The 26,472-nt window shown below is 35.5% G+C and overlaps 1 protein-coding gene across 1 annotated transcript in view; it reads left to right on the top strand.

Annotated features, from left to right (window-relative positions):
• The window catches only part of mboat1 (membrane bound O-acyltransferase domain containing 1), a 70,693-nt gene extending 44,955 nt beyond the window's left edge, over positions 1–25,738 (top strand). Inside the window, exons 34-56 of the mRNA XM_088601016.1 lie at positions 243–367; positions 2,220–2,354; positions 2,495–2,668; positions 3,467–3,568; positions 4,004–4,165; positions 4,554–4,710; positions 6,114–6,173; positions 6,685–6,779; positions 7,887–7,991; positions 10,181–10,229; positions 10,551–10,636; positions 12,540–12,668; positions 13,027–13,140; positions 14,190–14,317; positions 15,469–15,639; positions 16,578–16,738; positions 17,402–17,547; positions 18,380–18,465; positions 19,065–19,163; positions 19,762–20,003; positions 23,504–23,778; positions 24,466–24,566; positions 24,700–25,738. Of these exons, the coding sequence (XP_088457142.1) occupies positions 243–367; positions 2,220–2,354; positions 2,495–2,668; positions 3,467–3,568; positions 4,004–4,165; positions 4,554–4,710; positions 6,114–6,173; positions 6,685–6,779; positions 7,887–7,991; positions 10,181–10,229; positions 10,551–10,636; positions 12,540–12,668; positions 13,027–13,140; positions 14,190–14,317; positions 15,469–15,639; positions 16,578–16,738; positions 17,402–17,547; positions 18,380–18,465; positions 19,065–19,163; positions 19,762–20,003; positions 23,504–23,778; positions 24,466–24,566; positions 24,700–24,880 (3,083 nt within the window). The 3' untranslated portion in view covers positions 24,881–25,738. The remainder of the gene's footprint in view (positions 1–242; positions 368–2,219; positions 2,355–2,494; positions 2,669–3,466; positions 3,569–4,003; positions 4,166–4,553; positions 4,711–6,113; positions 6,174–6,684; positions 6,780–7,886; positions 7,992–10,180; positions 10,230–10,550; positions 10,637–12,539; positions 12,669–13,026; positions 13,141–14,189; positions 14,318–15,468; positions 15,640–16,577; positions 16,739–17,401; positions 17,548–18,379; positions 18,466–19,064; positions 19,164–19,761; positions 20,004–23,503; positions 23,779–24,465; positions 24,567–24,699) is intronic.
• The last annotated feature ends 734 nt before the right edge of the window (positions 25,739–26,472 follow it).

Genomic DNA, 26,472 nt, shown 5'->3' with positions numbered 1-26,472 from the left:
TTTAATTTAAAACCCGGGGAATAAATTGAACCCATGGCCTGTTATTTACACGCTGATCTTGCTGACAGTTTATAAAACTTATATTAACCCAAATAATCATTTATATTATGTCCTTAGTTGTGGTATGAAGGAAAAAATAAGGCCCACCTATTGAATGGACAGTGTAAATTCCAGACATTCTGTTATCTCTTGACGTGACAGAAACCACAATTAACAGCTGCTTTCCTGGTTGTTTTTATCAGTTCAGAGTTTTTTCCAAATGAGAGCACATTTCTACCAGGCACGCGGTTTGCTGGCAGCAGATGAAAATGGACTTGCTGACCCTTTCGCAAAAGTAACATTTTCTGCCTTTTCCCAGTCTACCAAGGTAGGTGCAAAAAAAGATATTTTTTGTTTATAAGAGTCACTTTAGGCATAAGCCATAAAGTGAAGCCCTTTCATTGTGAATTTCCCTGCTTTTCTTAATTCTCCCTTAATTGTTCCATAAGACTTTATACATCATATGTCTTCTGATGTATTTGTCACAACAGTTCAGGTAGGCTACTGCCTATAGAGAAGAAATAAACAGCAGTCTCCTTAACCAGCTTTGAGTTGAAGAGTGTGCAAAGGGATGAGTTATTAGTCCACTTGCAAGTAGCTGTGTTGAGTCTCCTGGAAGTCTTGTAAAGTTGATGCCACAGTATGATGGAGGCAGGATGTCAGGTATTAGGTATTGATGCAGGCCTGTAGGAATAAAGAATAATTGGAATTATATGTTGCAGAGAAATTGCATTGTCCATCACAGCAGCATGCCATAAAAAGAGGGACATGTAATCAGAATTTTAACTTTTTTCTGGTGTATTGAAGCTGCAGCTACTGTACTTTATCCCCACTTGCAGTACACCACAGGCCAAAATAGTACACAGGTTCAGGACCAAAATAATGCCTAGGAAGCAGTAAACAGATGGTTGCCAGGCTGCTTCCACAATACCTTTTTGTGGTCTAGAGGTCTCAGCTGACTACAGTATGTTCTATGCAATATATTGGTAATCAATTGTTTACCCATACATTGGTGACCAATTGTTCATTCATAAATCACCAGGTTTACATAAACATTTTTCTAAGAAAATGTATAACAGTTCAAAAAATCAACTTGATCATGCGTATTAATACTATTTCAAAATTAGAGACAAAAATGAACCAAATAATTGCAATAATTGCAACTGATTGGTCTTACCAGGGTTGCCTGAAAAATGAGCAAAATTAGAAAGGTAATCTCAATGTACATTAAAATGTAGGATATGTGATGATGCTGCACTGACCTGGAGAATGTTCCAACTGTGAGACAGGCTAAGGAATCCAATCGCTGGTTCTGGGTGAAAGCAAGAAGACAGGGGAGGCAGTGGATGCACAAGGTAGACAGGCAGAGCAGAAGACACAGTCAGGCGGTACAGAGGAAAGGCTACGCAGGCAGGCAGATCAGAGAGATTGCTGCATAAGTTGTCTGCAGCCAAGCAGCTGGTGATAAGGTCCTGACTCAGATGTGGGATCAGAAGACTCTGACAGCTTCAGGTGGATTGCAGGTTAACTTTCAGACTGGCTGGTTTGTGTGGGAAGCTCTTCAATACCCTTAGGGTGAAAGCCCAATGATGAAAAGGCAACAGTAATGGATAAATTTAAGGTGCACAAATTTATACCTCAACAAAGCCCTTGATAACGTTCCATATAAAAGACAAATTGTCAAACTCAAATTAACAGTAATACAGAAATCCAAATAAGAACTGATCACTGAGTACTGATTTGACCAACTACTGATTATGTAGTAATTTAAATTTCTTTGTCATAACCCCACAAATGGTCTTCAAATCATCCTCAAATTTCAGTCCAGCATAAACCCATTTTTACTAAAACAGACTGTTGCTGTCAAAATTATCCTAGGTGTTTTATAACATTTTCCTTACTAGAGAGGCACAGAGAATTGACTTTTAGAAAGCTAATATTATTATGTCCATATATGCCATTCAACCTAGTAATGAACTGATAAAAATCTGCAATTTTATGGATTCATTTTTATTTATCAAAAAGAATGTAGAAACTTCAGATTGTATAGTCACAAAAAATAAAGATCAGTAAAACGGCAATTCGTTCCATTTGTTCATTGCTTCTCTTCCTGTACATTTTTGTGTTGTAGCTGTAGGAGTGAGTTTATCTTGTAAAATTAATATGATTGTTTTCATCAGGTGATTGAAGAGACACTGTCTCCAACATGGGGTGAGACTTTGATATTTGATCACATTCTGATTGATGGAAGCAGGGAGGATTTCCAAAGTGATCCACCTTCTGTTTGTGTCGAGATATATGATCAAGATTATTTTGTAAGTAGATTTCATTGCCACCAATCATAGGTTATTTGACTAAATAAGTAGATTTCTATAAGTATTAACATTTACAAATGCAAATGTATTTTAAAATATATTGAAATGATGTACTAAATATGAATGTGTGTCTATGGCAGGGCAGTCCAGAGTACCTGGGGCAATGTTTCATAGTTCCTGTGGTCTTTCTGGAAGGCGATGAGTATGTGCAGCCGAGCCTGCGCATCTTTGACATCACTAGGGGAATGAGACATGCTGGAGAACTGCTGGCAGTGGTGGAGTTCATTGAGCTAGACTATTCCTCATTTGGAGAGGTACAGTACTCTACCACCGTGACCTGCAGGCTGAAATGAAAATAAAAGTTTTAAATTGTTATCAGTACAAACTGGCACCCAGCTATATTTATTAAATGAATTCGCTTTAAAGATGTATTTCATAAATATAGACAATATATTTTAGATTTGCTCTTGTTTTGAACAGAAATCATTCTATTGTTTATGCTGAGGCAAGAAAGTTCTTGGCAGCCACGTCTTAAATTGAATAGTAATGTGAAACTCTTCACTTGTATTCAATTTTGTCTGTGACAATACTACGCCTTGACACTCTGACCATCTTAATGGAGAGAAAACCTTCCCTTGCAAATGGGAAATTCAATTTTCTCTGGACATATTTCTCTCAAATAGACTCACTGCTGAGTACTTGCCTCTATTTCGAGTCCCCTGTGATCTCTATTAGTAAAACACAACCCTCCACACCTCTGTAATTTGTTCTCTTAATGTGTGGTGTTCTCTTAATTTGAACTAGAAAACATAATCTCTGTATATTTGTAAAAAATTGGTGTCCTGTTTTTGAAAGTTCCCCTTCAGACAAAATATCCCGCTTTGATAGAAAATTGCTACTAACATTGCGCTACAGTTTAAGATAATCATTAAAGATGGACATGATACGAAAGGCAAAAGCTGATACAACTTGTTGAATGTGGTTTGTCAAACCTGTTGATTGGACTTTGAGAGTCACGTAACTTTTCTTAAGAATTTAAAGATTTTCAATTCTGCAAATGTTAACAAATTGAATGTTTCCAATCTGATTACGATTTCCAATTTCTATTACAGCCTAAGATACCAGAACATATTGTACCTCAGGAGCTGGAGTACCAAGATAAATATGTTATTCCAGAAGGCATTCAGCCTGTTCTGGAACCGTACAGAATAGAGGTACAGTATGAATAACAGCAAAGGGCAGAGTAAGATGAATTTTTAAGTATACAAGATTTTGAATGCTTTCTAATGACATATTATGAATAATATGCTTATCACTGCCATTGGAAAACATTGCATTCCAAAAACATGTGTGCAATCCATTTCAAAGTCGAGTTTTTAAAAAAAAGACATTTCTTTGTTAACTTGTTGAAGTCATCTTTTGAGCAAAATCAGGAATCTAAACTATAAGACTAAGCAATGTGGATCTTGGCACTAGGCAATATATGGACTGATATATAATTGATCAACTCAGAACCATTGGACAACAGTGTATTTGAAATAAAGTTCAGCAACTCCAACTCCACCTTTTAATCAAGACACGTGATTCTGTGTGAGAAGCCCAGTGACTCAAGAGAAAATGAGAAAGAAAGGATCCGTCTGTGTTTTCAGGTGTTGTTGTGGGGCCTGCGGGACCTTAAGAATCTCAACATCTTGTCCATGAATCAGCCTATGGTGATTATGGAGTGTGCAGGAGAGAAGCTGGACTCGTGCATGATTGAGAACTACAAGACAAAGCCCAACTTCAAGAAAACAGTTGACTATTTTGTCGTTGTAAGTGGTTTAGATAACATGGGCCTTATATTATATTTCAAAAGCTTAGCTTTTTTTAATTTCAAGACCAGATGTTTCTGTACGCTTCTGAAGTCATTTTGCTTCTACAATCATTAGTTACATCATCAATAGAGATGAGTGAGCCAGTTCCCAAGCCCAAGACAACCACATTGTATCGCAGATGAAGTGGTATGCTTTGGATTGTGTTCGGTTCATTCCTTTCTCCACACATTCTCCTATGTTAGGTTTAGATTTTTGTTTCAGGGTGAGTCATTTGGATTAAAATAAAGTGCTAGATGTTCTGTGACTAGGAAGCGTAGGTTACATAAGGTAGATCAACCAGTGTTATTCAGTAGTGGTCTGACAGAAGAGGATTGTTTTTTTCCAGGAATTCCCCATTGACCCTGAACTGCATCCTCCTCTCACTATTGTGGTAACGGAACGAAGGCTGTTTGGTGGCGTTGGTCTCATTGGTACCAAAAGTTTGTCATCCCTGGAGCAGTTTGTCTTTGGTAGGAAGAAGAAGTCAAGAAAGAAAGTTAAAAGTAAGTGTCTTTGAAATACTTTTTGCTGTTACCACAATTTTATTTGGGTTGCATATTCTTCTGATCAAAGAAGGACAGTCACAAAAGAGTTAAAGAGTTCTACAGGCAATTACCTTGGACAAAGGTAGAAAATTCATCATAAAATCCATCTGCTGAGAATTTTTTTTTCCAATTCTGTTTATTAAATATCACAGCAAAGACATCAATATTTAAACTTTTACATTTTTTAAAGAGAATAACAATGAATGTAAGAAAAAGAAATGAAGAATGGGGTTAAGGAAAAAAAATAAGAGTGAAAGGGGAAAGAAGAAAAAAGACAGAAAAAAACAAAAACAAAATGAAAACAAAAACAGGTACAGTCGCAGCTATATCAGAGTTTACCATTTAAAAGGCATAAAGGTTATAGCATAGTTATATATAATGGCTTAGGAATATATAATGAGCTCCTCTTTTAAACCTAATGCTCTCAAAAGCTTGTCCCACAAATCTTTAAAACGGTCCAGCTCACCTTTTAGGATGAATCTTAACTTTTCCAAAGAGATCAAGTCTCTTATTAGTAATTCCCAGAGAGCTAGAGAGGGAGGCTCGTCACCCACCCACCTGGTCATGATGGGCTTTCTTGCCAGCATCAGGGCAGGCTGGACTACTTCTCTATGGTTCAGCAGCTGAACAGGCAAGACTCCCAAAATGCACGTGAGAGGATGAGGATCTAACTGTATTACACAGATCAAAGATATTTTTTTACACACCTCCCACCAGAACCTCTGGACATATGTACATTCCCATAGACAGTGAAACAGTGTTCCAACCTGGGTTTTACATTTAGGGCTGTTAGGTGATGTGCCTGTACTAAATTTGCTATAGATCTGTGGAGATATATATGCTCTATGTAACAAACTGTACTGTATTTCTTTATACCGGTAACAGACGGAGATTTTGGAGATATATATGCTCTATGTAACAAATTATTATTTCATTGCCTTCAACAATCTCTGTCTGTAACTGGTATAAAGAAATGCAGTACAGTTTGTTACATAAAGCATATATATCTCCACAGATCTATAGCAAATTTAGCACAGGCACATCTGTGCTAAATTTGCTATAGATCTGTGGAGATATATATGCTCTATGTAACAAACTGTACTGTTTTTCTTTATACCGGTCCAAGTTTAACACTTTCTCATCTAGGCATGAGGTAGACTTCCAAAAATCTTTACAGACAATCTGGAGCCAGGAACTGAGGTGCTGTATAGCTGATGAGAATTTTAACTAAGTCAAATATTTAACTTTTCACTCACCAGCAAGAACTATGCATAGTCGGAGAAAAAAAATGTAAAACGAAATAAAAATATTTATTTGATTAGTTCTCATTTCTACACTGTTTTCTGTCATGCTATACCTAGGTTATCAACAGGTGCAGTCCTTTTCAACTGAACAAGTCCCAGAAAGTAAAAATGAAGAAGGTAATTTAAAAATCATTTAATGCTAAACATGAAAGGCAAGTAAAATGGGATATACAACATTTTGTGGCCAGACCAAGTTTAACGCTCTGCATTTGTGTTGCAATATATACTGTATATACAGTTTAATAGTAAAAAAAAAATGGTTTGGAAAATATATATTTTTTTGCTTTGGGGTCTTTTTGCAAAACAATCAATGACGAAGTGTCTACTACTGGTAGCTACATATTGTACACTCTAAAACATGAGCTGATTTAACAGTGACATTTAAAAATCACAAACATTAGGTAAATGCTTCCCCTGGCCAAGGGATGTATTAATTAAAACAAGAGTAATGGTTTCTTTATGCTGAAATTTGTTCATTCTATTTTTCTGCGAGCAGTTGTACTGTAGCTCATTTTTCTTATTTTAAATGTGCTATACTTCTAGTACAAAATGTCAGAAAAGTAAAGGTTAAGGAGTCAGATTTAATTGCTTTTGGGAAACAAGCTTTTACAATTTTGCTTTCTCATAGGTGAGAGTGAGACAAGTGGCAAAGGTCATTATTTAGTGAGGAGGACAAAGGAAATGTTTCACTTCAGAAAAGAAAACAAAAAAGAAAATCTTTCTGTAAGTGTATTTTTTACTTCACACTTTTCTATACTGCCACTTGACATATTTTGAAGATAAACAATTGTTTTGGTCTGCTAAGATGACTAACAAAGATGTAATATTTCCAAATTTCCAAAGCATAAAGCAGTCTAATTTTTGAAGTGCTGGATGACACAATAGTGTAATGAACCTACTCCAGACAGCATTCTGTTTGATCTTAATTTTTCAGTCCATTATTTTTGTTATAGGTTGGGTTTCTGTAAATATTTCTTTTGGAAAACTTTAATATGGGTTTTTACAGTAGCCAATGCCAATAACATGCCCTATATAAAATAATGATCTACAGCATTGGGTAATTTTATCAGAACTGACACTGAGGTTCTACTGGGATGGTTACAAATCAATAAATCACCATGACAATATTTTCCCTGTCATACTTCCACAAAACTATTATAGGCTTAGAGTTCAAACATGATCAACAAGAATGAATGACACCTGGTCCCAGAGGACTGTTGTGTATTGAGAGGTTAAGGGTGCTACAGTAAATCACATCAGTCTAAGACAACAATGATTGAGAGGAGTTTTGGTCCAAGTATAGAAAATTGTAATGTAATAGGTATGGGTAAATTCAAACTATGGGACTAATTCACACTCAGTAGTGTACAAATGGAATATATATACAAATGCATTGTGACAACTGGAAACTAAAAGTTGTGGATATCAGGTACTAGCTCCCAGCCTGGTGGTTGAGATCCAAATTATAGGCTCTCTGAAAAAGCAAAACACTAAAAAAAAATCTTCTAAAACTTCATTAACAAAGTGTTAAAACAATAAAGAGACACCTCACACTTGACGTTAGCTGCGAAGAGTTTGATGTTCACTTACCTCCTTCCAAACAAACAAGATTGGCTGAATGACGTCCTCTCCTTTACAACCTTTCTTATGAGATTTCAGCAGTCCTTTCTGCAGCTGTTACTCTGGTCTGAAAGCCTCTTTTTATTTTATAAAAATACTTTTATTTTATAAACAGAGAAATTATTCAATTTTCATGTTTCATTGCTGCCACAATATTGATTTATTACCTTCACTCCTGTGTTAAATTTTGACAACCTTCGTCATTTTTAGGAAAACCCTCCAAAACTGGTTATTAATCAGGAAACCATAGCAAGCAATGAGGAAGATGAAAGTGAGCTGGACTGGTGGTCTAAATTTTATGTTTCTAAAGAATTGGTGAGTTTATATTTCCCTTTACGTATTTCATTAAGGATGTTTATATGTTTAATATCAAATTTCTATCTATAAAATTAAAACGTAGCTTAAAAAAGTAACTAATTGTGACCAATATTTCTCAGTAATCATGCATGTAATAACATTCCCAGACAAATTATCTATAAATTTGTGTGTTTTACATGAAGTACCATTAAAACTGCAGGGCTATCTTTGTTTAAGAAAAGGAATTTTAAATATGGATATTAGAAAAAGCGTTAATAAAAAATGCAGCACAATAGATCACATTAACATTACTATATTATTTTGATTTATTGTGTTTTTGTGTAAGACATACATATTTTTGTTTCAGGAAGCATTGAATTAGTCTTTTATTCTTGTAGTCATTCCATTCTAGGTTCAGAAGAGGAAAAAATACTATAATATGTGCATGAAAATGCAGGACGTGATTTATATATAGTTTTTTTAGAAATGTATTCTATCCAGCATACTGGCAGCTACAAATTTATATTTCTTATTCTGTATTTCACATACACCCTATTGCTTAGTTTGCTTTGTCAATTTCACCCTTGAATTGTTGATATGTTTATACGTGGAAGGATGTCAATAACTCACAAGCCTCCAGGATCAATAAGATTTGAAACTGTGATTGACAATATAAAGAGAGAAAACAGGGAAAGGTGAATTTCATGATATATTGGTTCCTGCATATGTATTGAATAAGGCCTGGAAGCAATGCATACTACATCTACTGTAGTTACCATAACGTTTTGGGTAGTCACAGGAGAAGCCAGTATACACCATTTTCTTTTAGCATTTACAGTGCCCTTCAAAAGAATTGGGACATCAAAGTGAAATCAATTGATATTTGTGATCATGGGATTAATAAGACTAAAACCTTCAATATATGTCTTTTTTAATATGTCTATGCATACATCACATTAGAACAAAAACATACCTTGGACACTTTCACTTTAAATGTCAGTGTGAAAATGTCAGGATTTGGTTGAATATCTATTTGAGATAATAACTACATGAAGTCTATTACCCAGTGACCTCACCACACTGTGTCATTTGAGATGCTTTGTTGTAGCCACAATAGCCAGAATCTTGCCTAATATTGGAGTTTTCTGACTTTGTTTTCTTTAGCATAGAAAATGCTGCTGAATTGTACAGTACACGTGAAGACTAACTTGTCCGCAGTTTTTCACTTTTTTCTCCTGATGTACTCCTTGGTTGTGTTGGCTATAGTATACGTTGAGGTCATTGTCATACTGCATGGTAAAGTGTAGCGGAGCTTGTTTGGACACGGTGACATCATCGCCCTCCCTGCGCGTAGCAGAGACCCGGGTTCGCGCCCCAGGTGTTGCGAGACGAAACGGCGGGGTGGAACCACGGCGGTCACAAAAGCACCTCTCAAAAGCTACTGTGTACAGTGTTCAAACATAAGCAAAAGGTCAAAGAAAATTGATTAAGTACTATATAAACAGATTGTTTCTTTAAACTTCAAGATTGATTTTGCTACCATCAATAGTTACATTATCAATAAGGACAAACGAGCAGCAACACAAGGTGACTTATGCTGTTTGCTCTCTTTCGAGATGGATGTGGGAAGTCATCTGGGCTGAATTCTCTTCATTTCATGACATTTTGAGACATTTTGAGACATACTGTAGTAACTTCTCTGTATTCTGAGTTCAACAACAACTTTAAAGTTAAATGAATTAATAAATTTAAAAGGGATAATTTCTCATCATCTTACTTTTTTTTAAGGTGCTTCAGAGTGACTCACCTAATCAGTGTGCTCTCCTGGAATGTAGGCTCATTCCTATAGTTCCGATGTTGCAGTTTTAAATTTGAGCTATATCTTTGGACAGCTCTAACCAGAATTCTTTAAAAGAGATTGAAAAATTAACTGTGCACCCCTGGGCATGTGAGTTTGAGATGTACCCTGCTCCTCCCATTGATATTATCTCTCCTGTGGGTGCCATGGAACTTGTTGCATGAAAACTGGTGGACAGCTTTAGTAGTAAAGGCACTTTTCTGAAGAAAGCAAGCAGGATTCTCATCCTTCCTTTCTGGTACAGAGGTGGAAACTGTAAAACTGATTTGAATTTTGAATTGCAGATTTCATTTTTTAAGTGTTACGTCTGGTAATAACATTTTTTATTCCTGTTCCTTATCTTGTTTAGAATGGTGAATCTCCTCTTTTGGATGAGCAGAGACACAGCAGGGTAATAGGTAAAATGTAACCTTAACCTTTCTGCTTTAATAATCCATTGCAAACTTCACTGTAGACTGGCACAGTGCAATTGTGAAATGTTTTTTTTTAAATATCTGTACCTGCCACTGATATACATTGTAATACTGTTTAATGTGCATTCTAAATGAACCCTCCTGTGACCATTGTGAAAATTCTATTGCTGAGGTTTATGTCCTCTTTGATAAGAAAAGATTGATTTTTATATTCTGTCAATAGATTTTCAGATTAGACTATTTCCAGGACTACTATTCTTAAAATATTCTTGCCACAGTAATGTCTGTTTAATATTTGTTCAACAGATAAATGCTGGAATGAATATCGACTGGGCTTAAACGCAAACTCTACAACTGCAAAAATGACACCATTCTTGATTGTCCCATTAAAGGTACATGGTGTTTTTGCTACAATGTATTTATATATAAAGTCTGCATCCTTAGAAACCGCTTTGTTTTGATATCCAAAAGGGTTCAAGAGAGAGTATACTGCTCAATATGCAGTTGTTCTAATTAAAGTACAAAACAGGAGCATTGGGAATTGTGGTCTTATTTTCATGTTTTTGTTTCAATAATTTATTATTAAGTTTTTCAAGCTTGGGTTTATTTTTCCTTTGAAATATGCAGTATATGACATAATGCCACAGTCTGACATTTTAGAGGCTAGTTTTAGTTTGATAACAACACAGTGGTGTGGGAGTAAGAGCTGTTGCCTCGCACCCTAGACTCTGATTTCTGGTATCTGTGTGGGTTTTAGGTGTCCTCCTTATGGTCACACTGATTTTTTTTCCAGAACTGTGGTTTCCTCCACCTTTCTTGGCCATATTTGATAGTTATTTCAAACTATCCACATCTTTGTGACCCTGTAATGAACTGGTCCAGGGCAAGAGCAGTCATGTGCATGTAGGCCGGACTTGGATTCTGTGGTTGCTATGACTCTCATCACTTTTGATCTTTGACTTTTGTTTGGATTGTTTTTTAGGGTCACTCTACTATTTTAAATTGTACATCAACAGCATTTTCTGAACTACTTTATTGAATTGATTTGTACAACTTTTTGTTGTATAATTTAAGAGACAAATTAATTGTGGACAGATTAAAGGGTTTATATTCTTTGCATAGCAATACACGAAAGAATGCAAATAATACAAGATCATTCAGAACCATCCTATTAGCTCTGTTGGTAGATTAGTGAGCTAAGGAAGAATTTCAGCCATTTCTAGAAGGTCCCTTGTGTTTGAAAAATCTGACTGGGTATCCCTTTTCTGACGTTTACATATGCATTAATCTGAAAAATGAAAACTAATTTATATAAGATCTAATGAGTACATACTGTAGGTTTTGAAAGAGGTGATCAATGTTGAAGAATGCATTTAATTAATGTTTCAAGCTGATTATCCAAAATCATTTGAGAATACTGACGTGTATCTTCAGAGTTTCCATTCCAGAACTCTAGGAAAACTAAAAACATATTCTAGTTGTTTTCAATGTAAGACAACTTAGTTTCTTTGCTTTTTAAAAATGATTCCTGATACATTATTATTACTATTATTACTATTATTTTTATTATTGTTATTATTATTATTATTATTATTATTATTAATAATAATAATAATAATAATAATAATAATAATAATAATAATAATAATAACAATAATAATAATAATAATAATAATAATAATAACTGAATTTATTTCATGGGCAGAATTCTCAAAAATCTAGTCATCTCCACTAATAAGATCCTCTCAGATGGTCTGTTTATTGCTTGTTTAAGGAATACATTAAATAATTTAGACATTAAGTAATTTAATGTTTCTTGGTTGCTTCTTTCAAATGGAAATGTGAAACTACAAATGGGAAGATATTTGGTCATTAGTTATGTTAGCCACATCCCCTGTTTCTAAATATATTGTACTGTGCTTGTTAAGGCATAAATTAAATCCTGTTGTTCTTGGTGAAAAATGTAATCACTTATTTCCCAAAATTCACAAATTTAAGGTTGGTCAGGAGAATATTCCTTGATATTTTAAACTGCAAGCAATTCCAATGTGAACATAAGAGGGATCCAAATCAAATGAACTGGTTAATAACCATGTGTCTGTCTAGTGAAATTATTTGTAATCTACAGTAATTCCGCTACATAAATTCAAAGCTATATTACAGGCTTTGTTAGATAAGATACGGTCTCAATGCTCATTCAGTGTTTTTCAGCCCCCACATTAGTATGTCTGAAATTATTCTTTTGCCATATCTTCCAAAACACAAATAAAAAGTAAATTGTGTAATTATTCACAGATTTTTCACGGTGAGCTTGAGAAGGAGTTCAACAACTTTGAAGACTGGCTGTGTACCTTTACACTCTACAAAGGCAAAAGCAGAGATGACTATGAGGATGCGGAAGACCGAACCACTGGAAAGCTCAAGGTAAATGCTAGGAAAACTGCCACATAATTTAATAAACATGATCTATTCTTTGTCCTGCTGATTAGCAAAAAGCAGAACAAAATATGCAAATGTCTAAGTGCTTTACATGCAATATTTTAATACATTATAATTTTGTTCACCCATTTTTTAAGCAAACAGTGCAGATCCATTAAGCATGGCTACAATTAATATCATACTGACTCTATTAAACACTCCATTGTGCTGTTTTGGCTGAAAATTCAATGATTTACTATTGAAATACAACAGTATTATTTCACAGACGTGTTTGAGTGCATCTGTCAAGGAACTGTGTGCATCCAAATAGATAAAAATTTCAAATTTTCATGCTGTGTTTCAGGGGTCCTTTTGCATCTACCCAGAGAAAGAGGCTCAGGAAAACACATTCCGTATCTCTGAGGGAATGCCTCCTAACACTCCCATTCAAGTTACTGTCAGAGTGTATGTAATACTGGTAAGACTGTTTCCCTTGATCGTGAATTACAGTATATCCCCACTCAGAGTTTAAAGGAGTATTTCATACTGGATGTGAACAGCATTGTTCACTTGAACCCTGCACTCTTAAGTGTTTAAATAGCTGTCTGTTATCCAAAGTATTCTGCAATAAAATCCCCCTGGGAAGATTGTACTCTATGAAAAAGAAGATAAAGAGTGGAGACTATTATTTTTTTTGCTTTTATAAACGTTGTCTTCTGATAAGAAGATTCAGGTTCTTCAGAGCAATAGTTTGCTAAACACTTAATTGGCATGCAGAATTATAATCTTCATAATGGCATGCAGATTTATAATCTAAGCAGAAAGAATAACAAATTAAACAGACAATAAAGCCTTAACACACAATTTCAAAAATGTTCTGTAAATAATACAAATATAAGCAAAATATAACATCTCCCTCAATTCATGTTGTCACTACACACTACACAATTTTTATTAATTTTAATACTGTTGAACAGCTGGTGATAATTTTCCTGTAAGGTATGTCACTCTAAAGCTAGGGTTTTCTCCTCTGAAACCTTTTTCTCCTCTGAAATCATTATAAGTTTGTGCTTATAAATCATTCATTTCATAAGCACACATTCTTTCATAATGTATTTATTTACAATTTCACTTAAATTATTACCATGTTCTGCACATCCCATATCTCATACCCCCAAATTAATTGGGATATATTTTTTTAAGTTTGACCTTTGAATTAATTTAATGGTTTTACTTGGTTTTATTCATGTGAATGATATTTGATGTTTCTGCTTTTTCCCTAATGTTATTTCATGTTTTGTTTTTAAAATATTCATTACATTTATTTGGCAACGGTTTTTAGTTCTAGGACATTATATTTCATTAAGTAAAACCTGCTCAGATAAAAGCTAATTTTTTTAATTAAATATTTTTAAATACTTGCTGTAAGATTAACCATTCACTTACCATTATTTTTTTCTTTAAAAATGGTTAAATATCTGTTTCAATTCCATTACTCTTACCTTGCTTTTTCCTGTGCTACTCAAGGCCACTAACCTGACCCCAGCAGATCCGAATGGGAAAGCCGATCCGTATTTACTTGTTAAACTAGGAAATGTGGAGTTGTCGTCTAAGGATCGGTATATACCAAAGCAGCTGAACCCTGTATTTGGAGAGTACGTATCCTTCTCGTTCAGTAATGAAGACACAACCACACACTAAAACAAAGTTTGATTCAACCTAGTTTATTAGAAAAGCAAGTGCTGAGATTGCAAGTATATAGTGTGTAATATTAGTGTTTTCATAAGCAATACAATGTAACATGAATTCTCTCTGTTCATTTCTTTCACTAGATTTTAAGAGAAAAATATATTCTTTAACAGGCAGTAAGGCAGACGCACATTTCAAATTTCAAGACAGCATTTTACATTTCAAGTACTGTAACGTGTTACTTTGTGAAGGAATGCAACATTTAAACCACACCACAAATTAATTTCTGTTAAATTCACTTTTGAGAAACAGAAATACTTATTGACACACAGTTGCATTTTAAATAAAAGCATAATTTTCAAATTATTTTTTAAATAGAGTTTACAAGGAAAGTTTTGGTAGGGTGAGGGCAGCCCAGTCCCTCTCACCTCAGCTGTCCTAACGTGTAACCTTTCCTTAAGTCATTTTCTTAATTAAAATAAATACCACATGTAACCCCTTTTTCATATGCATCTGTCTTTTCCATCCCTCCTTCACTCCATATGCAACTTTCTCATAGCTGGTTCCCTCCTCCCTCTGCATGTCAGTCTCAGCCTCCTAGTCCTACGGCCAGGAGGGGCTGTCTTCAGTTAAATCGGTCAAGCCAAATTTTACCATGACTAAGCACTCACTAAGCATTTTCATTACATTGAGCTTTTGGACATTGTTACTCCAGATTAAATTTCTGTTAGCAATGCATTACTGGATTGCTGTAGATGAGAAGCCAACACAATTATCTCGATTATTCGAAAGCCGAAAGGACTGGTACCTCAGACAGCAAACGAGCTGGCAAAAGCAAACTAATGAGTGGAATGACAAGGATAGAGTTACAAGCTGTCACAGCAAAAGAGAATTTGAGTCAATTAGCAGAGAGAATACAAAATATTTCTCAAATCTTAGTGGATAGTGCCTTAGAGGAAATCTTCTGAAGGTTTATTTCTCAATATAGCTATTCTTTTTTTGTCACTGGCATGCCTGCTAGTTTCTGCTTTCTTTCTGCTTGAACTAGATAAAGAACACAGGAGCTGCTGTATATCTTTCCCTTCACTGCTGATGAAAGTTCTGGCTTTGCCTGCAGGTTCTTTGAGCTCATTGCACACTTCCCTTTAGAGACAGAGCTAACGATACAAATCCTCGACTATGACCTAGTGGGCAGTGACGATTTAATTGGAGAAACAAAGATCGACCTTGAAAATCGCTATTACAGCAGGCATTATGCTTGTTGTGGGCTTCAACAGACCTATAACACGTGGGTACCCCTGTTTAGTTTCATTCATGATGCCAAAATGTGTTGTCTTGCTTTGATGTCAGGTACTGTAACTGCTGTCTACAGTCTCATTTGACTTTGATTGCTAGTTCATGCATTTGTGTTCACCTTGGAATCTGTACTCACCTTAATTTCATTACTGTGTTTACATAATGATTTTTACATTGACCCATTGTTAAAAACATATGGCTCTTTTTTCATTCCAATTGTACCTGCCTGATGTACAGCTGGTTATTTGCCTTTCTTAAAAATTATTTTTTTTATCTTTCTGTCAAAAAAGACCAAATCACAAAAACAGAAATGTTAGACATGATAATGGACAAGAAAGTTCTGATTGAGAATTTACTAGTAATGCATAAGCATCTAGTTGTACAGTGGCTATGCCTGTAGAATTAAAAAGCTTTACTAGCAACTGTATGGTTTCTAAGGAAGTAGATCAATTTCTTTTTATCACTGCTCATTCTATCACTGCTTTTTTGTCTCAAAAACAGACTTTGATCCTTGTTTTATTCTTGTTTTGCGATAGTACTGTTAGATTTGGAGTCCTAACTGAAAAAAAAATGGACTCAAAACATTTTATCTTCTTCATTAATACCTCATAGCGTGTTCATTATCTGACTGAGGAACCTAGGTTAGTGTGTTGTGAAGTAACAGCCTCAGCAAAAGCCTTACTTCAGTGAAAATAACAGCAGATAGAAAACACGTACAGTATTAAGATTAATGACAATGCTTCACAATACACACATTTTGTGAAGTAACAGCCTCAGCAAAAGCCTTACTGCAGTGAAAATATCAGCAGATAGAAAACACATACAGTTTTTAGATTAATGACAATGCTTCACAATACACAAATTTTGCAGTGAAAAATATTAATGTATTTGTCAATTAACAATGTTTTCTGTGCTTTCCTACATTCAAAGGTCAGGGTACAACAGCTGGCGAGATGCTAGAAAGCCTACTCAGATTCTCACCAAGCTTTGCAAAGAGTCTGGCCTTCCAGAGCCTGTTTATGACATTGCTGCAAAAGAAGTGAAGATTGAAGCAAAAGTATTTGAAGTACCTGACGACATACTGCAACTTGGTACTCTTCTATTTCCAAGTCTTTTGCCACAATAGAATCTTAACTGTAAACCTTAGATGTTTAATGTTTTAATCCAGGTTTAGGACCAAAAGTGCCGACATTTTTTATGTATGTCTTCTTTATGTACGATTATGCCAGTGCCTTTTTAGTTAAGTGCAGAAGTTTTAGACAGTTTCAGTAAATAATCCTTGTTATTTAAAAGCTCTCTAAATAAATTGTATTTGATGTATTTTTAGTAATATTTATACTTCCAGATCCCAGTTATTTTTGTTTAGCATTTTGATGATCACAATTATTTTCCATTTTAATTCTTTCTTTAATCTCTTGATTTCTTCCATTGCTCCTGAAATACTTTTTTTCTTTGTCTCAGGATTAAGTGTGACCTCCTATAGTTTTTGTTTCCAGTTTTTTCATGGTCCTCATAATGGCTCATTTTAGCCAGCAAAAGCAGTCGTGCTCTCCACCTGTGATGTCTGTGGCTTTTACCGAGAATAATGTGCTGAGCACAGTCACAAATTCACATCCATTATTTCACCACAAAGTGTGAATTCAAGGTCATAAAAAGACTTAAGAAAACAAAAATTGAAGGTGTTTTTTTTTTACCCTATAACATAACAGATGTTTTGAATAAGAGCCAGAATTATTGTTTTGTTGTGGACACAGGAAAAACTACAGAAGAACAAGAAGAAAATGCAGCCTTGCATGTTCTACATAACTGGGCTGACATGCCAATAGCTGGCATTGAGCTGGTTCCTGAGCACGTGGAAACTAGATCACTCTTCAGTGTTGAAAAACCAGGAATGGAGCAGGTGAGATCCACATAAAAAAGTGTAAGGTTTTTTGCCTGTTTTTCAGGGTACACATATAGTGCAAAAACAGATGGATTCACAAGAATGTTTGGGACTTCCAGCTCTTCATTAAGATTTGATTATATTCTGACCTCTTTTTATCTCTTCAAAACATGAAATAAGAACTATACATTGACCACTCTTAAGAGGAAAGCAGATATCAACACAGTATGTATTATACTGTAACACTATTGCAAAAGCAGTCCCATCAAGGAACAATGAAAATAATCACTTTTCCAAACTGAATAATGTATTTCAGGCTGAAGGCTACACATATGTAAATACATATACATTCATACATATGTTTTACAAATGTTATATGTTTATAGATACATTTCATATATAAGTAATAGTTTTTGCCATACAATTCTGACCATTTACAGCAGATAAAATTATATTGTAGTGAATTCAACATTTGTAGATAGATAGAGATAGATAATACTTTATTAATCCCATAGGGAAATTGATTCCTGTCACATATTGTACCAATATGTGACAGGAGGCTGTTGACCACCAACTCCAGATGTCCTTGAATTACATTTTCTAAGATAAAGTACTGTGTATTGTAAGTACACTGACTGGAAGTAAGCACAAAATTAATATACATACCTTTGTATTGAAAACAAATACATTCTAAGTTGCATGCCATGTATGCATGTCAAACACAATGGTATAATAAACCTAAAGGACTGTGTTTTGAAAAAGGGTGCATTCATTTCTCTCCCACTTTCTGGCCAAAATATTAAAAGATCTTTGAGTTCATTTAAAAGCAGATTTTTTACATCTCTTGAAGGGCAAAGTTCAAATGTGGGTAGACTTGTTCCCTAAAGAATTACCCACGCCACCACCAGTGAATGTGTCTCCACGGAAACCACAGAGGTAGGTTCTTAGTATTTACTAAAGTGACATGTTACATGAGAAGCAGTCTCAACTGAGCTCTAACAGTTCATGAATTTATTAGCCTCATAGTAATTAAGTTCAGGTGCAACCGTACTTAATCCTTCGTGTTGTGGAAACCTGTGATTTAATTAAAATAATGTGATAAACATTTATTGTTGGTGTGGCCTCAAAACATTACACATGTTCAGTGAGCAATTTAAATACTCTAAAGACCTAAAAGCTAAATCACTTCTTTAGCCTTAAAAATACATTTTCAGACAAAAGCCACAAGAAAAATGAACAAACAGCTGAAGCAATATAACGATTCTAAGCAAGACTGACATTAGAAAGTCTTTGCCTAAAGGGAGGCTGCTTTGGTCTAGACAACTGTTACCAGACTTCATGATGAAAACACTGTTGTTACACTAGTAAGACAAGTATTTGCTTTCCAATTGATTTTCCTATGGCTACCGTACAGAAGTACATTTCTGAGCCCACGTCTTTTACAAGAAAGAGACTTGCTTTGCCTACAGAAGTTAGCTGGCCCCCACCAGCCTCCCTCTGCATATGAATGTCTTCTTGTTATCTCCCCTGTGCAGTTATGAACTTCGAGTCATTATTTGGAACACAGACGATGTCATACTTGATGATGTGAATCCAGTCACTGGAACCAAATCCAGTGACATTTATGTGAAAGGGTAAGAAATTAATTACAATTTGGGATGTAATCTCGGTGTCAGTATACGATTAAAAAGCTCCTTTGCACTGTAAAATCTGGCAGGTGAACTGAAACATGTCAGATTTTGCAGATTTATGAATCTACTAGTTTACTTCTATTTTCTTAAACATTTATGACATTTTCATAGTAGACCATATAATATTTCATTTATTGTTGCACATTTTACATGGCATGTGGTTAAAAATGAAAAGCTAAGGGAAGACATTCTGAAAATCAAAAGAATAAAGAAACTGTTTTCTTCATCTTCTTTTGAATCCTTATTATCACAGATGTCAGTTTTTTACATTTTTATGCCAGGGACCCTTAGTATTACATTTCTGTATCACAATCATGTTTTTATCTAGTCAGATATCTACAATTTACCTAGTCAGCAATAATTTGTGGATCAAAACGCCATCTTTTGTCTGCTTTTTAAAATATACTTTTGAAAGGAATTTGAAGATTTTTTTATTTCAGTATTTTAATACAATGAATTGTATTTAGATAATTACCAGATCTAATATTTTTCAGCTATTCAGTAAGCAGTCTGAAAGTTTTATTTGCTTTGTATCCCACAGCTGGATTAAAACAATGGACCATACCAAGCAGGAAACTGATGTCCATTTTAACTCATTCACTGGGGAAGGTAACTTCAACTGGAGGTTCATCTTCCGGTTTGATTTCCTGCCCTCAGAAAAGCAGATTGTCTACAAGAAGAAGGAGTCCTTGTTCTCACTGGAAGAGTCTGAATACCGTGTAGCACCTATCCTCATCCTGCAAGTGTGGGACTATGACTTGGTCTCTGCCAATGATTTCCTTGGTAAGCCTTATACTGTATAAACACTACACTGCAAAAAAGGCCCAGTCCTTCAAATGAGATGTAAAACAGAGGTCCCGACTCTCCGTGGTATTTAAACATTCAAGGGCATTTCTCATAGTTCCACAGAATAGATATTCAGAATGTAAGAACACATTTGTTTATAGACTATAAATTCCTTTACAAATTGAAATATCACTTCTTACTTATAATGCTATGCTAATTATATGCAGTAAAAACATACTGAAAACAATACTTCAGAGGACTGCATTTTCACCTTAGATTACTTGTGGCAAGCCTGCTTGATGATGAACTGACTGACTGGCAGATTGTCACCGCAACATACTGCTGCGGGCCGCATCATGATTATAATCTGTGCTTCATTCAGGTGCCCTTACTGACCTTTCAGTGCTGGCCAGTTCAATATAAAATAAGACAACGTACATATACAGTATTGCTCACTACTAGCTTTCAGTACAGATGACCACGATCTAAAAAATTAGACTTTTTCTCCATGTGCTTCATTTTGCATCCTTGCTGATTTCATGGTAGAACTAATAATAGAGCTGTCAGCTCCAAAGAGTAATTTAAAAGCTTTGCAGCCACAATCTAAGCCTCTCTGCAGTTGTTTCTTTGACCCCAATTAAGGAAGGACGAATATTTTTTCTCTGGTACAGTACCTTTGAGATAAGGGATAATGTTTTCTGTTGGTTGGGCTGCAGCCACCAAATGTATTTGACATGTGACCTAAGATAAATGTTTCCTGGTCTATAGAAGTGAAGTATGTGAAATTAACCTAGAGATACTGTACTGTAATCCACTGTGTCAGTTAAATCATATGATTTTTGGTACATTAATTCCCTCATTACTGCAAACCTGGAAAATGCTAGCATCTTTAATCACTGAGGCAAAGCTCTGGGAATAAAGTTAGTTAAGAATAAAGAATAAGTATAAGTATATTAACTGAAGGAATAAGCATAACTTTAAGTATTTGAATCCTGCCAAATGGAAAGTATCTGTTATGAGAACAAACAGAAAAAAATACAAGAAAAGAGCAGTTATACAGGTTATGTTTCCAGAGAAAAGTTCAGCTTAAGAAAAAAAAAGCTTATAGTAAATGTGCAGTGAAACCTCCACAACACTGAAATTGTAATAAACATAACTGACTCCATAAATATTTTGTGACTCTTATTTATAGTTTTTCATTTATAACAATAATAATAATAATAATAATAATAATAATAATAGTAATATAATAATATCCTTACATATATATAGAGCTTTTCTGGACATTCCACTCAAAGCTCTTTATAAGCAATGAGGACAAATGTGTACACCCCCCACCTGGACGGCAGCCAAAGTGCGCCAGTACACTCACCACACATTAGCTGTCAGTGAGTAGGAGAACTAGAGTGATGAAACCAGGTCATAGATGGTGATGATTAGAAGGCCATGATTAGTAAAAGCCAGGGGGAAATATGGTCAGGACACTGGGGTAGCACCCTAACTCTTTTCGAGAAATACTCTGGGATTTTTAATTTCAAGAGAAAGTCAGGAACTCAGTTTTACGACTCATCCAAAGGACGGGGCCTTTTTTACAGTATTGGGTCCCCGTCACTATACAGAGGAATTAGGACCCTCACAGACAGCAGGGTGAGTGCCCCCACCTGGCCCCACTAACACCTCTTCCAGCAGCAACCTTATCTTTTCCAGGAGGTCTCCCATCCAGGTACCGACCAGGCTCACACCCACTGAACTCCAGTGGGTTGTCAGTTGTGAGTTGCAGGATGATATAGTTCCTGACATCTAAATGATCTATTCAATTTAAAAAGGCTCTCAAAGAGCACTGTAAGAAGATGTTGCAGGGAACCATTTGAGTGTACCATAGAATCCTTGTGTGCTGAAACCCTCTGCAATTCTGATGGAGTGATGTCGACATTTCTCAGAAAGATGTGTCAAGGGGCAAGTTCCCTGTGTTTTCACAGAAACCATAAGATAACCCTGAAACGCAGAGCAAGCAACTCATACCCAGCCAGAGTTTTTTTTTGTGCCGGTGAAAGCCTGGCCCATTCACTCCCCCAGACCAAAATCAAAACCGGTAGCCCTGTCCGCACCCCTAGTCTCCTAACAACAGCTAAACCCCAAAGTAAACTACTTTTAAGCTCAAAACATTTCAGCTTAAAAGAAAAGGCTGATTTCCATTTTGCTTTTCCCTTTGTTTTTCACTAACTTGGCATTCATTAGAAAATGATCCCCTGTGAGGGTTTTTTTTGTATCTTTGTAATATATGGATTTTAACTACAAGTATGTTCTAATAAGCAGCAGATTTCTATATTTAGTGTCTCCCAGCATGAAGAAATTACTTTGAACACTTTCCTAACCTCCAATGGCATCAATATGAGGATGAAGTGCAACGTGACCCAGAAACGTCAGTCCATTCAGTATTTTTTTAATTTCTAGTGGCATCTGGAAAAAAAATCATTTCCAAATGTCACAGAAGGGTTTGCAGTTATAAGGCTTATTAGGCAGGTATGTGGGTCTGAGAACAGCAATTAAATAGCCCCTTAACCTACATCCTGTAGCTGTAACTATAATATAGTAGCCTCTGCTTCTATATTTTTTCTATATATATATATTAAACTGATTTTTGCCCCATTATTTCATGTTTCTTTGTTTTATTAACAAATTATGGGTCACAGCAGTATTAACACAAGATAGATAGATCCTGCATGCTCCATGACCAGATGAGTTATTTTGGAGCATAGTCATGTTATCACTAGCTTCAGATTCAGTTTTCTGACCATAAAAGCACGGAGACAAAGTGTCCACTGCATATGTAGATCTGCAGTTGTGCTTTTTGTATTTTATAGTTATTTGAATTGTTTGTAATACTCGCATGCCTCCAATTGAGTTTAAACTTGGGGTCCCATTGGAAGTGGTTGATTGAAAAGGGCTCTACAGGTCAAAAATGTTTGAACTAGATATTTAAAAACAGTTTGATTGGAGTAGAATGTATCTATGTAATTTCACAGTACTGTAAGTATATTTTTATGTTGTACTTTTCAACATACTGTACTCATAACTTTTTTTTTTTTACACAGGCTAGAGACTCCTGAAAGAATCCAGCTGTACATTTTTACCAAACATGAGCAGATTTGAAAACTAATGTAAAATATTTATCAGAATTGCAATTGGAATTCCATTTTAACATTTCTTTTCAACATCAATCAATGCATTATCATTTTAACACATTTTCTATTAAATAATGCAGATCACTGAGCCATGCATGCCTTTTTGGTAAAATACATCCTCACAATAAATGTGCATTTTAAGAAATTAAGATCAACAAAACATATTTTGAGCAGGTTCTCTCATTTTTATTGAGTTGAATATGGTCAGTTATTACCTTATCTCGTGTTCCCAGATGTCAGCTCTCTCCTACATATAATATACAGTACTCTGTGACCTTACATTTATTCTGAAAACATTTTTCCCCCCCAAAGGTGCCATTGAAATTGACTTGACCAGAATGGTTACTGGCATTAAAACAGCAAAGCAGTGTTCTGTGAACATGGCAGTAGAGGGCACGTACCCGACATCGTCCATTTTCAAGAAGAAGAGAGAAAAAGGATGGTGGCCGTTTACGAAGGTGAAAGAAGCAGAGGAGGAAGAAGAGGAAAAAGAAAATGACAATAAGACAAGGAAAAAGAAGAAGGAAAAGGAGAGGGAAACTGTGACTGTAGGAACAGGAAGTAGTGCCTACATCTTGGAGCTTACAGTAAGCGAATGTAATCATTTCAAACAAGATAGAGCTGATAGACCTGTATCATCACAGTCAATTGGAATTTACCAATAGATTCCTAAATTTGCCAGATTTTACAATAATAAAATTGCCACAAAGAAGTTAAATAAAACAGAGAAATCAATGCTGGGATTAAGGAACACTTGAAGACTTCCAGTAAACAGGCATTCTAATTGATATGTGAAATATAATAGGAGCTTTAGTGTTCAGAATGGAACTTCCTTAAGGAGGTGTTCACACTCAACAACACTTTAAATAACACAGGTAACCTTTAACACGTTTAATGCACTGTGAATCGTACTTAAAATTGCAAAAGCTTTTTACTACTGCAGATAAAAGACTGGATTTAATAGGATTACAAGCTTTTGCCAGAGATTCAGAACACATAATATCCTTTTGTGTACTAAATGAAGACACCTGACCTGCCTCCACATTGCTTCTAGTCCAGACTCCTTTTGCAGGGTCAGGCATACTGTAGATGACAATCCAATTATTAGATAGTCTTGCTTTTCTTTTCAGTTAATTGAAACCCATTATAGGATTGAGATCATTTTTAATAGTGGTCCTGATTCTGCTTATCCTTTTGTTAAAGAATGTAAATGCAATAACTGAATAGGACCTCTCTTGTTAACCACTCATAATTACAGTGCTTCCCTTTCACAGGGCAAGGTGGAAGCCGAGTTTGAGCTTCTGACTTCCGAAGAAGCAGAGAAACACCCAGCCGGTGAAGGAAGAGAAGAACCTCAACCACTTGAAAAGCCAAAGTGAGTTTCCTTAAAACAGCCTTCAAGAGTTAGGGACAGTTTTTATCTGATGGCTACTGTTACCATCAGCTTTGAAGATTTATGAGCTATATAATTGACCAGTACCAATATTTGATTTTTCTTTTCTCAACAGTCGTCCAACTGTTTCAATGGCATGGATTGTGAACCCCTTCAAGACTCTTTATTTCTTCATATGGAGAAACTACAAGTGGTATATAATTTTCTCCCTGCTTGGTGTTTCGGTTACATCCTTCCTTGTCATGCTTGTGTACACTTTCCCAGGTAACATCACCAACAAGCTCACAATTGGGTGAGAGAAGCTCCCTCTTTCTGTCGCTGCACACCTGTGACTTGCTGAAAGGAGGAAGATGAATGAATATTTAAGAAATGTCTTATTCTTTAGCTGTTGAGAGATACAAAAGTTGTATGAATTGTTTTTTAGGCCCACCATCTGTGGCAGTTGTTGCCATTCTTGCTGCTGCACCTCACTGAAAAATGTACAAACACTGTAGGAGACCTGGGTTTTGTATGACAGATGGTGCACAGGCTTGTGAGCTCGCATGTTCTAACCTTGGCTGCTCCACATTTTCTCTTCTGACTGAGGACCCACATGGATACTTACTATATGTCCATGAGAGCGAAGAGAGAAAACTGTTAATGCTTGACTTAGGTCACAGGACAAATCTGTACCAGGCACTGCTGCATTACATTGATACATAAAATTAAAGTGACAGAAGAGACTGTGTAAATTCTAAGAGATCACTGGAGGGTCAGGAATTAACAACAATCAATCCTATTATAAGTCTTGTTTTTCTTTTATTATTGAGCCTCCTTATAGTATCAAGTACATTTTTAACACTAGTCTCTTGATCCTGTATCTGCTCAAGCTTTGTTAAACTATGCAACTGTAATAATGTATTATTGTAAAAAAAAAAAAAATCCTGAGCAGTGTAATCCAAAGTTTGTATTGTTTTTGAATACCTCTTGATAGCCTCAGTTGCAATATGATATTTCCCATCTAATTTTTGTCCATGCAAAATATTAATAACTACTTAATGTTATTCTCTTACCAGCACGTAAAAAACTTTATTTTCATAAATGTATTAGAAAACAAATCAGCTCTCCATCTAAAGAGAATCAGGAAAGAATAAATGCTTTCTAAAAAAAAAAAATATTGCTGGTTTCCAGGGCTGTAAATCTACAGGGCCTTCTTGATTGTTATTTTTCTTTTTTACGTATTTAAAATGAACAGTGGTTCAGTTAAGCAACTTAAGGCATAGATTTTGGCAACTCTCGGGGATCACAGTTTGCACTGTCCTATATGTAGCCGAAGTCTTACTTTTCTAGGAAATCATTTAAAAATTTGCAAGTTGCAAGATACTACACTAGAGACAGGCTACATAATATAACGGAGAAAGAGGACCAAATTAAATCTAGGCTTTGACACACCCGATTGAAAAATCCAGTCAGTACTTTATGGTGATTTCCAATGAGAAAGAAACTTCTGAGAAACAACATAATTTAATGGGCTGTTTAAATTTTATTATTGATGGCTGTGTTTACAGCTAGATTTCTAACAGACATTTGGAGTCTGTTATATTAGTCTATTTTTCCAAAGATGGATTCCGACAGACTCGGCCTGGTGGTTCAGTGATTAGTATTGTGCCTCACAGTGCTGGGACCCTATTCCAGATCAGTGCTGGTTCAATTCCAGACCTGGGATGCTATCAGGTTGGAGTCTGTATGCTCTCCCAGTATTTGTGTGGGTTTTCTCTGCATGTTTTGTTTTTCTCCCACAATACAAAAACTGGTTGGTTAAATTGGCTTCTGGGAACATTGGCCCTGGTGTGAGTGTGGGCTTGTCTGTATCCGTGTGTGCCCTTTAATGGACTGGTGTCCCATCCTG

This window comes from Lepisosteus platostomus, chromosome 12, assembly GCF_059453375.1.
Source record: "Lepisosteus platostomus isolate fLepPlt1 chromosome 12, fLepPlt1.hap1, whole genome shotgun sequence".
In the NCBI taxonomy this organism is placed as follows: Eukaryota; Metazoa; Chordata; class Actinopteri; order Semionotiformes; family Lepisosteidae; genus Lepisosteus; species Lepisosteus platostomus.
Note: the sequence above shows the minus strand (reverse complement) of the source record. Positions and strands in the feature narration are given on the sequence as shown.